At 39.4% G+C, this 12,082-nt stretch overlaps 1 protein-coding gene across 4 annotated transcripts in view; it reads left to right on the top strand.

The window, feature by feature from the left end:
* Window positions 1-12,082, top strand: part of DPY19L4 (dpy-19 like 4) — a 67,474-nt gene that overhangs the window by 16,954 nt on the left and 38,438 nt on the right. For 3 of the 4 annotated variants that reach the window (XM_006729766.3, XM_031024220.2, XM_081816260.1), the window contains 3 exons: window positions 1,299-1,389; window positions 1,959-2,080; window positions 2,189-2,334. In XM_006729766.3, coding sequence (XP_006729829.1) covers window positions 1,299-1,389; window positions 1,959-2,080; window positions 2,189-2,334 — 359 coding nt within the window. The remainder of the gene's footprint in view (window positions 1-1,298; window positions 1,390-1,958; window positions 2,081-2,188; window positions 2,335-12,082) is intronic. The other variant, XM_031024221.2, reaches the window with a different exon arrangement.

Raw genomic sequence — 12,082 nt, forward strand, 5'->3', positions numbered from 1 at the left:
CTATTGTTTTGTATTAATTGATAAATATGCATGAAAATAAAGGAGTTTCATTTTCAGAGACTGTAGATTTATAAAAGCTTGATTTGTCATGAAATGTACAAGGTTTTTCAGTGTTTTTGAATTACGTATATTCTTGGTTCTGTATAGCCCAATTTTTTTATAATAAAATTTTTTAAAAGATTTATTTATTTTTAAAGAGTGAGAGAAAGAGAGAGCATGAGTGTGGGGGGAGGAGCCAAGGGAGAGAATCTCATACAGACTCCCTGCTGAGTGTGGAGCCTGATGTGGGAGGCTCTCAGGAGCCACGACCCTGAGATCATGACCTGAGCTGAAATCAAGAGTTGGATGCTCAACTGATTAAGCCATGCAAGCATCCTGTATAGCCCAATTTTAGGAACTTAAGATTTAGTTATATTTCTGAAAGTTCTTTTGAAAAGCACTGATTAGGTATCTGTTGCTCTGGAAAAGAGTTAAGGGCTTACAGTTCTGGATATATAAGGAAGTGGATAAGCAATAGAAAATACTGATTTCTTCTTAAACTTCTTTTTTTATTATGGACTTTAACACCTCAACCATCATTTTTTATTCTTGCTATCCTTAGGGCATTTTTTCTGGTTTTCCTTCTAGATTTTCCTTATATATAATAGGTAAATGACTTATGAGCTACAATCCATTTTTTTTTTAAGATTTTATTTATTTATTTGACAGAGAGAGACACAGCGAGAGAGGGAACACAAGCAGGGGGAGTGGCTTTCCGAGGAGCAGGGAACCTGATGCAGGCTCGATCCCAGGACCCTGGGATCATGACTTGAGCCGAAGGCAGACGCTTAACGACTGAGCCACCCAGGCGCCCCTACAATCCATTTTAAACCTTAGGTGTTTCTTTCTTTTTTTTTTTTCGATTGATTTATTTGAGAGAGAGAGAGAGTGCACGTATGAGCAGGGGGAGGGGCAAAGGGAGAGGGAGAGAATCTCAAGCAGACTCCGCTGAGCACAGAGCCTGATGCAGAGCTTAGTCTTAGGATCCTCAGATCATGACCCAAGCCAAAATCAAGAGTTGGACACTTAACTGACTGAGCCACCGAGGTGCCCCAAACCTTAGGTGTTTCATTAAAATATTGCCCGATTATTGAAAAGTTTAACCTCCTTAATGTGACCACTAGTGATTAAAGGAAAATTCAAACATGTCTTTGAATAAAAGGATAAGTAAATAGCATTAATTTAAAGATGAGGAGAAAGAAGATTACATTTGAAATTTAGTATACTGGTATTTGAATAATCATTTCATTTTCTTTTAGGAGCTTGAACGAGAAATCACATTTCAAGGTGACAGTGCCATTTATTACTCTTATTATAAAGATATGTTAAAAGCGCCCTCATTTGAAAGAGGTATGATAACCACATTTGTATTTTTTATTTTTTTTGGATTAAACTCTACCCCCAACATAGGGCTCAAACTCAGGACCCTGAGATCAAGAGTTGCATGTTCTACCAACTGAGCCAGCTAGGTGCCCCCCACATTTGTATTTTTTTGAGAGAGAGAGAGAGAGAGAGAGCACAAGAGGGGGGAGGGTCAGAGGGAGAAGCAGACTCCCCGCTGAGCAGGGAGCCCAATGTGGGACTGGATCCTGGGATTCAAGGATCATGACCTGAGCTGAAGGCAGTTGCTTAACCAACTGAGTCACCCAGGCGCCCCTATACATTTGTATTTTTAATAACAACATTTTTCTAAAATAAAACATTGTTCTACTATGTGGGAGCCCTTTAATGTGGAGATTTGTCTTAGAATATAAATATTATTCTTTCTTATACTTAATAAAAACATAGGAAAAATGAGGCACAGTGTACTATACTTTGAGATTTTCAATAATTTAAAATATTTAATGACCTCTGAGTGACATGTTTAATTATTGTAAAAGCAGAATAAATAATTTGGAGAAAAATTTTTCTGTCTTTAGGTGTTTATGAATTGACACACAATAACAAAACTGTATCTCTGAAGACTATAAATGCAGTGCAGCAAATGTCTCTATATCCAGAACTCATCGCCAGTGTTTTATATCAAGCAACTGGTAGCAATGTATGTTTTCTTTTGACTTTAATATTTATTTTCTTACATTTTGCAAATAATTAAAATTATTTAATGTCCTATTATCTCCTCTTCCTTTTTTTTTTTTTTTACAATTAGGAGATTATTGAGCCAGTATATTTCTACATTGGCATTGTTTTTGGATTGCAAGGAATATATGTTACTGCTTTATTTGTTACAAGTTGGCTTATGAGTGGAACATGGCTAGCAGGAATGCTTACTGTTGCATGGTTCATTATTAACAGGTAAGAAGTGTTTTTTGAATTAAATTTTACAGTTTTGTTTTATGGCTGTGGTATTTGGTTCTAAAAATGCCACCCCCCAAATATTCCAAACCCCATCCCCTCTGTGAATCTGATGAGATATCATTCCTGTGATTGTTATGTTAAATGGCACCATTGACCTTAAGGTAGGAAGATTACCTGGTGGACCTGATCTAATGAACCGTATGAGCCCTTAAAGGTGGAGATCTTTCTACACCTGGTGCACAAGGGGAGGTCAGAGATAGTTGAAGCATGAGATGGATTGCTGTGCTGTTGCTGGTGTGAAGTGAGGAGGAAATGAATTTTGGCAGCAACCAGAGAGCCGGTGAGAGGACTGCAAGCCCTGATGAGAAGAGCAGCCCTGGCTGAAGTTTTGATTTTAGCTTAGGGAGACCCTGAGCACAATATTCACACATACTGGGGTAGGTTTGTGAGCTAATAAATTTATGTTGTTTTAAGCCTATATATGTGTGGGGTGCCTGGGTGGCTCAGATGGTTGAGCGTCTGCCTTCGGCTCAGGTCATGATCCCAGGGTCCTGGGTTCGAGTCCCGCATCGGGCTCCCTGCTCCTTGGGAGCCTGCTTCTCCCTCTGCCTCTCTCTCTCTCTGTCTCTCATGAATAAATAAATAAAAATCTTTAAAAAAAAAAAAAGCCTATACATGTGTGGTCATTTGTCATGCATTTGAAGAATAATACACCTACCTTATGTCTCTCTTTTTTCAGACATAGTAACATTGGCATACATGGATGTGCCTTTTCTTTCCTCTTTTATTTAAAACTGATGACACCATTTCATGAAAAGAAGGAAGAGGCATCAGATATATCACTATTAAGTTAATCACCACAGATAAGGATTCTGTATTAATCTATCACAGAGTGCTTTGAGTTAATAAACCCATTCCTTTTGGTAATCAAAGCAGCCTCAGTTCTTTAATTGTGAGTAAAAAGAGTAGGCAGTGGGTCTTCTTCAAAATGGAGGGCTGATTTGAGACATAAAAATTTTCTTGGCATTGGTCAGTGTCAAAAGTTTAGTTTTGAAGGGTGGATATTCTTTCTTTCCATAACACTTTTCTCCCCTAACACTTACCATGACTAAATTTTTAAAGATGAAACATTCTCTTACAACATTTTCTTTGGCAATTGCCAAATAAAAAATATGCTACTTTCAAATTATTGAGACTCAGCATTAAGGGCTATAATCTCTTACTGGGCTTTGTTTATATTTAGAGTCACATGCTGCCAGTAATTTGATATAAAGCATATTTTATTTATTTTTTTTAAAGATTTTATTTATTTATTTGAGAGAGAGAGACACAGCGAGAGAGGGAACACAAGCAAGGGGAGTGGGAGAGGGAGAAGCAGGCTTCCCGCTGAGCAGGGAGCCCGATGCGGGGCTCGATCCCAGGATCCTGGGACCATGACCTGAGCCGAAGGCAGACGCTTAACGACTGAGACACCCAGGTGCCCCATAAATATAAAGGATATTTAAAAAATCTTCCTTAAGGGCACCTGGGTGGCTCAGTCGGTTAAGCGTCCCACTCTTGATTTCAGCTCAGGTCATGATCTCAGGGTCATGAGATTGAGCCCTGCTTTGGCCTCTGTGCTTGGTGTGGAGCCTGCATAAGATTCTCTCTCTCCCTCTGCCCCTCCCCATCCCAGTTGCACACTCTCTCTCCAAAAAAAAAAAAAAAGCTTCCTTAGAAGTTTTCAAATACAGTTGTTCAGCTTTATGGATCAAACATATTTAATCTTTTTCTTTAAAAAAATTATTTTTATTATTTTTTTAAATGTTTTAAAAGATTTTATTTATCCATTTGAGAGAGAGAGAGAAAGAGCACAAGTGGAGGTGAGGGAGAGCAGCAGAGGCAGAGGGAGAAGCAGGCTCCCCGCTGAGCAAGGAGCCCGATGTGGGGCTCGATCCCAGGACCCTGAGATCATGACACGAGCCAAAGGCAAACGCCCAACCAACTGAGCCACCCAGGCACCCCCCCCCCAATTTTTTTAAGTAAGCTCTATGGCCAATATGAGGCTTGAACTCAACACTGAGATCAAGAGTCCAGTGCTCTATTGACTGAGTCAGCCAGGTGCTCCTCCTTAATTCTCTTTAAATCCTCTATAATTGCTTTTTTTGTGGTTGAAGAGACGGAGTTAGTTGTCCTACAGAATGTCCCACCTTGCGGATTTCTCTTGTTGTTTCCTTGTGGTGTCATCTAGCTTTTCCCTCTATTCTTTGTGTTTCTATAACCTGGAAGTTATATCAAAGGCTTGATGAACTCAAGATAGCAATTCTAGTTTGAATATATCATAGATGATGTGTTTTTCATGTTCCATGATACTAAAAGTTACATGGTATTTATGTGGCCTACCCCTAGTGAGTCTGAGATTGACTGCTGGTTTGGGGGATGACAGATTTCTTCATTGAATAGTATGACTAGAAAATAATTTGTGTGGTATTTTAGGGTACCAAATGAATGTCCTTTTCAACATTAACCATTTACCTAAGGGTTGTAATTCCAGTTGCTAATCTTGGCTGAAATTAGTGATTACATTAGGGTTTATTAAATTATATTTTTCTTTTTTTAAAGATTTATTTATTTATTTTAGAGAGAGAGTGTGCACATGAGTGGAGGAGGGGCAGAGAAAGAGAGAAAGGGGAAGCTGACTCCCCACCGAGCAGGGAGCCCAACTTAGGGCTCAGTTCTAGGACCCCAAGATCATGACCTGAGCCAAAACCAAGAGTTGGACACTTAACCAACTGAGCCAAACAGGTGCCCCTTAAATTACATTTTTCTATTTTCATTAGCTACATTCTTCATTCTTCAAAGGTAGAATTTTTCTTTATTTTCTTTATTTTTTTTAAGTAGGCTCCATCCTCAGCACAGGGCTTGAACTCACAACCCTGAGATCAAGAATTGGGTGCTCTACCAACTGAGCCACCTAGGTATCCCTAGAGTATTCATCCCTAGACTATTTCTTTATTAACCAGTGTTCTTTGGTTACCTTTAAATTCAGTTACTATTAGAAAGTCAGAACAAATGCTTAATTTCACTTTACCCATTTCTAAGAAATTGTTTAATAGCTGTCTCAGATAGTGATAAAACAAACTTTCTGGTGTTCTCTTTTTTTAAAAATATACTTTTAATATATATATATAATACATTTTATATTACATTTTTTTTGTGTGTGTATATATATATATATATATATAATTTTATTTATTTATTTATTTATTTTTAAAGTAGGCTTCTACGCTCAACATGTGGCTTGAACTCACAACCTTGAGATTTAGAGTTGTGTGCTTTGCTGACTGAGCCAGTCAGGTGCCTCACTGGTATTCTCTTTTTTAAGCATGTTTTTCTCCTTTGGGATTTTCATTGATTCAGTAGGGCTAAATCCATTACCATCATTTTTGTTGCTCAAATTGTCACAACTTTGGTTAATACAAGTCCTTTCAGGCTAACTGCTGAGTTCTTTTAACACATCTTCATTAACCTTTGAAAGCTTTCTTGTTTTCTGTCTCAACAAGGTAAGCAGGCTCACCTTATACATTCCCTGTGAAAGATTTGGAATTAGCCACTTCTCTATGGAGCTTTAGTTCCTTTTAGTATATTATTAGAGAATCTGGTGTAGATGCTAGGGGGATAAGATGATTTCTTGTTACATCAGAAAAGTGCTTGCTAGAGAATATTTTAAGTTGCCATGTACTTTCTAAAATTTTATTAGGATTCATTGTTAGAAATTTAATAGCCCACTCAAAGTATTTCAGAACTCATAGACTAGGTCTAGGAGGTCTTGCTTTTTAGAATGAAATCTATTTAGTACAAAACTGGCATTATTTACAATAATAAAAGGATGACTTTCTTGATTATGTGATGTGTTAGTTATTGCTGCATACCAAATCAGCCTAAAACTTAACAGCTTAAAACAATAAACATGTCAGTTTCTGATGGTAAAGAATCCACAGTGGCTTAACTGGGTGGTTCTGGTTCAGGGCTTGTTATTGAGGGTGCAGTCAAGAGTTGTTTAGGGCAGGGTACCTGGGTGGCTCAGATGGTTGAGCATCTGCCTTCGGCTCAGGGATCAAGACCCGCATCAGGCTCCCTGCTCAGCGGGGAGCCTGCTTCTCCCTCTTCCTCTGCTGTTCCCCCTGTTTGTGCTCTCTCGCTCTCTCTGTCAAATAAATAAATAAAATCTTTTTTTTTTAAAGATTTTATTTATTTATTATTTGAGAGAGAGAGAATGAAAGACAGAGAGCATGAGAGGGAGGAGGGTCAGAGGCAGAAGCAGACTCCCCGCTGAGCAGGGAGCCCGATGCGGGACTCGATCCCGGGACTCCAGGATCATGACCTGAGCCGAAGGCAGTCGCTTAACCAACTGAGCCACCCAGGCGCCCCTAAATAAATAAAATCTTAAAAAAAGTTGTTTAGGGCTATAATCACCTGAAGGCTTGACTGGCATGAACCATCTACTTCCAAGCTCATTCATGTGACTTTTTCCAAGAAGCCTCAGTTATTTGCTGGTTGTTGGCCTGGAAGGCCTTAGTTTCTCATTACATGAACCTCACCATAGAGCTGCTCACAATTTGGCTGCTGATTTTCTTTAGAGTGAGTGATCCAAAAGAGTGTGGAGTGAGTGTGCCATAGTGGAAGTGAGATCTCTTTTATAACCTAATACCAGAAATGTTATGACCTTACTCTGCCATATTCTATTGATCATGCACTGACTTCGGTGCATTGTGGGAAGTAACTATACAGGGTGTTAATACATTGCAGACCATCTTGGAGACTGGCTCCTACAGGCAGTGAACTTTTTCTTTAAGTGGGCTTCATGCCCTCCACATGGGGCTCAAACTGAGGACCCTGAGATCAAGAGTTGCATGCTCTTCCAACTGAGCCAGCCAGGTGCCCCAGTAGTGAATTTTTAATATTCATTTTGTTTAATTTCTAGACTTTATCAGAAATTTGAGGAGGAAGCCCAGGCAACTTTTCCATGTAAGAATAACAGCATTAAAGAATAATATGACTCCTTGCCAAATAGAGTATTTTAGAGATCTTAGAATTGTAAGGTATTTGGGGTGCCTGGGTGGCACAGTCAGTTAAGCCTCTTATACCTGGTTTCAGCTCAGTTCATGGTCTCAGAGTTGTGAGATCGAGCCCCATGTCCAGCTCTGAGCTCAGTGCTGAGTCTGCTTGAGATTCTCTCCCTCTCCCTCCGCCCCTCCCCGTTTGCTCCTGATCTCTGATCTCTCTCTCTCTCAAATTAAAAAAAAAACAACAACAAAAAACTGTAAGGAAATTGCCTTATTTCATGGTACAATGTATCATGGGTAGCTGGAGCAGGAGTTAGGTAGAAAAATTAACCTGATATATTCTGCTAAAATGTATCTTTTGGCAATTAAAACATTCTTAGCAAGTAGTTTTTGTTTTGCTCTTTGTTTTTTATTGGTATATATTTTATGCTATAAAATATATTTTAATGCTGTGAAAGAGAATGTGCTTTTTCTATTCACCAGCTCTTGTTTAAGATTTATTTGAGAGAGAGAGAGCACGAGCGGTGGGGGGGGGGGGGGGGCAGAAGGAGAGGGAGAGAGTCCCAAGCAGACTCCACGCTAAGCATGGAGCCTGACATAGGGCTCGATCTCACCCTGAGATCACGACCTGAGCCAAAACCAACCAACTGAGCCACCCAGGCACCACTATTTACCAGCTTTAGAGTTTATATATGAATGCTTAGAAAAGTATAAAAAGATACTAGTCCGTTCCATTATATTATGATTATTAGTGTTGTTAACTGTATTTTTTGTTACATATTCCTTAATACCAGAAGGGGAAAGCAGGATTGTAAAACCAAAAGACATAGGCATACTAGAAAATGCAAGGAAATTTTAGGAAACAGCACTGTATAGACAGTAGTGGGTGAAAAAATCAGGGGCGAATGACTCTCTTATAACAGATGTATCACCAAAATGGGCTGAACTGAGACCAGGCTTCACATATAAACAATATGGAATAGTCCCTACTGATCTTCTCATCTACAAATATATACCTGGCTATCACTTCAGTGGAAACATCTTTGTATTTGAAGGGCAAAGAAAGAAGTGTGTGTGATTAAAAGTGTATATTAAAGTTAGTCTTTGGGGACGCCTGGGTGGCTCAGTCGGTTAAGTGTCTGCTTCTGCTCAGGTTATGATCTCAGAGCCCTGGGGTCGAGCCCCCCCTTGGGCTCCCTGCTCAGTGGGGAGCCTGCTTCTCCCTCTGCCTCTGGCCCTCCCCCCCTGCTCCTGCTCTCGCTTTCTCACCGACGCACTCTCTCTCTCAAATAAATAAAATCTTTTAAAAAAATAAAGTTAGTCTTTGCCCCCCCCCAAATAATTGTACATTGGTAATAATAAAGAGGTAAGATGCAAGGAAATGCACATGTCCTAGAGGTATAGCTAACAAAATAATGGTGACACACCATGCTGGTTCTGGTGTGATGCTACTGATATACTCAGAATGCTCATGCAGGTGTAAGCTTTTTCAATTTTAGGTGGAATTCCTTTCGTAGGAATTCCATTTTATTGCAAGGCAGTAATCCAGAAAAGGACAATAATACAAAAAATTAGAAAACCATCTAAATATAAGAGAATGGTTAGGTAAATTGTAATACATCAGTGCAAGGCAATATGCTGCCATCAGAAGTTGTACTGATACTGGGTAAATGTTTTTCAACTTTCACACATTATACATTCATATGCCAAAGTGTTTTATATGTTACCCAGCTCAACATTTCTCAAACTTCAGTTCTGTATTTTCATGGGTTCCATGTATTGACTTAAATAATTTGAATTATAATGCTGTTTACATATAAAATGAAACTAGGTAATGCTCTGAATGCTTACGCTACTATAAAACCGAAACCAATTTACTAATGAAATAAGCAACCAGGAAAATAGTAACTGAAAAGATGAATTTAGGGCACCTGGGTGGCTCAGACGGTTAAGCGTCTGCCTTCGGCTCAGGTCATGATTAAAAAAAAAAAGATGAATTTAATGTGAAAATGGTATTTTGCTAAAGCCAGATTTCTGCTCTCAGCATAAATAAAGTACCCTTCCAGCAGGTTCTTTTTTGAGTGTGGCGCACCTGCACAGGTGGGTATTGTGAGATGACTCACTTTTCATCATGTTGCTCTCCTCAGTGCACTCTGAAATCTCTTTATACCACAGTGATCAGGATATCATTTTGTTTTTATTTGGCAGTACATCATTTGGTATTAGAATCATCTATTTTTCCTGATTAACTCAAGCCGATTGAACTAGTCCTATGTTGCCAACTAGATTGTTAACACAACATGGAAGTGAGCACTGAAATCTTTTGGCAACAGTGAATTACAAGGTGGTCATCCAGACGATCCAGATTATGCTTATGTTATGATGTGTCTAAAATGAAAACTCAGGGGGCTCCTGGCTGGCTCAGTCAGTAGAGCCTGTGACTCTTGATCTTGGGGTTGTGAGTTCAAGCCCCACGTTGGGTGTAGAGAATACTTTAAAAAAAAATGAAAACTCAAAATTAAACTCAGAGCTTGCTAATCTCTGTGAATATATCTATAGGCCTATGAACCCTAGGTGATTTAACTAGTTATTTTGAACTGCTGGTTTGTGCTGCTGCTAGACTCTGCCACTGGGGAGAAAAAGGGGGTCTCATTTGATTTTGTCCCTTCCTACCATTAGCCTTCTGTTCCTCACAACCACCAAGCGTGATGAAGGCAAGAGAGAGTAGCTCAGGTGTTCAGGAAGGTAGCAATGGGAAGGCCTGACCAGGTGAAGAGAATAACTGACAGAGATCTTACTCAGTTTGTGTTGCAATGACTTCCTTTCTCCAGTGCAGAGTTGTAAAGATTTCCCTGCACTGATCTGTGACTTGGGCAGGGTTAGTGAGTCCACCTTCAGAAAGGTGAGTGCCGGGTCCAGCTTCCCAATTCTGGGCTGATGGAGTGGCTGGTGGAGTCCTGAATTGAGAATAGATATTCTCTCTTTCCTCCCCACTTCCTGCCTCATGACACTTGAATCTCTTATTTGTCTTTATTAACTTTCATAATTTTTCAGGGATATTATATGAAAATACATGGTCTTTAGAATACTTGATGTTCAGTTGATGGTATTGGGACAGTAATCTGGAAAATAAACCTTATTGCTCAAATACTAAAATAAACTCCAAACGGATTAGCATTGAAAGTAAACAGTGAGGGGCACCTGGGTGGCTCAGTCAGTTGGGCATCTGCCTTCGGCCCAGGTCATGATCCCAGGGTCCTGGGATCGAGTTCCGCATTGGGCTCCCTGCACAGCGGGAAGTCTGTGTCTCCCTCTGCCCCTCCCCCCCATATTCTCTCTCTCTCTCAAATAAATAAAATCTTAAAAAAAAGTCTTAACTGTAAAATAAAAAAAAAGTAAACAGTGAAACCAGTAATTACTATACAGAAACATTGGTTCATGTTTTTTGTTGTTGTTTTTGGTGCAAAAAGGTGATTTTATTAAAGCACGGGGACAGGACCTGTGGGCAGAATGAGCTGCCAACATTGGTTCATGTTTTAAAAATCTTTGCAAAAGGTAGCATCAGAAACACTTTAAGTGTATAACAATAGAAATTAGTTAGAGTATGATAAATCTCTACCATGATGTGCCGTGACATTAAATATTCTTTTTTTTTTTTTTTAAAGATTTTATTTATTTATTTGACAGAGAGAGACAGCGAGAGAGGGAACACAAGCAGGGAGAGTGGGAGAGGGAGAAGCAGGCTTCCCGCCGAGCAGGGAGCCCGATGCGGGGCTCGATCCCAGGACCCTGGGACCATGACCTGAGCCAAAGGCAGACGCTTAACGACTGAGCCACCCAGGCGCCCCGGACCATTAAATATTCTTGAAGTGTATTTATGGATACATATGTTATGGAAAGATGCTCATAATATATCATTAAGTGAAAAGTAGTTCATTACAGAATTATAAAAGAGCCAAGATCTAATATCGTTCACTAGGTTGTAGACACACTACTAAGTTCTTTACAGCTTTTATTTCATTTGCTCTTCATGTATGATCCTGTTTTTTTGTATATATATATATTCAATCACATATACATTCGTAGAAGACAGGTTTTCTTATAATACTTTTTAACAGTTTTATTGAGGTATAACTGACATAAAATGTGTATATTTAAAGTGTACAATTTGATCAGTTCAGGCATTTAGATACACTCATGAAACCATCAACAAAATCAATATAATAAACATCTGTCACCCCCAAAAGTTTCTTTGCTCCCCCCTGGTAATGCTTCCTTCTTTCCTCTTTTCCCCCCACCTCTACTAACTGTCCCATTGTCCCCAGGAAGCCAGTGATCTACTTTCTGTCATTATAAATTAGTTTGCATTTTCTAGAATTTTATCTTGTTTTATTTTTTAAAGATTTTATTTATTCATTTGACAGAGAGAGACACAGTGAGAGAAGGAACACAAGCAGGGGGAGCAGGAGAGGGAGAAGCAGGCCTCCCACTGAGCAGGGAGCCCGATGCGGGGCTCGATCCCAGGACCCTGGGGTCAGCCGAAGGCAGACGCTCAATGACTGAGCCACCCAGGCGCCCCTAGAATTTTATATAATGGAGTCCTACAGCATATACTTTTTTGGTCTTTCTTTTCACTCAGCATAATTATTTTGAGATTCATGTATGTTGGGCATATCAGTAGTTCATTCCTTGTCATTGCT

This window comes from Leptonychotes weddellii, chromosome 4 (genome assembly GCF_054177405.1).
Source record: "Leptonychotes weddellii isolate Sample4059 chromosome 4, ASM5417740v2, whole genome shotgun sequence".
Lineage (NCBI taxonomy): Eukaryota > Metazoa > Chordata > Mammalia > Carnivora > Phocidae > Leptonychotes > Leptonychotes weddellii.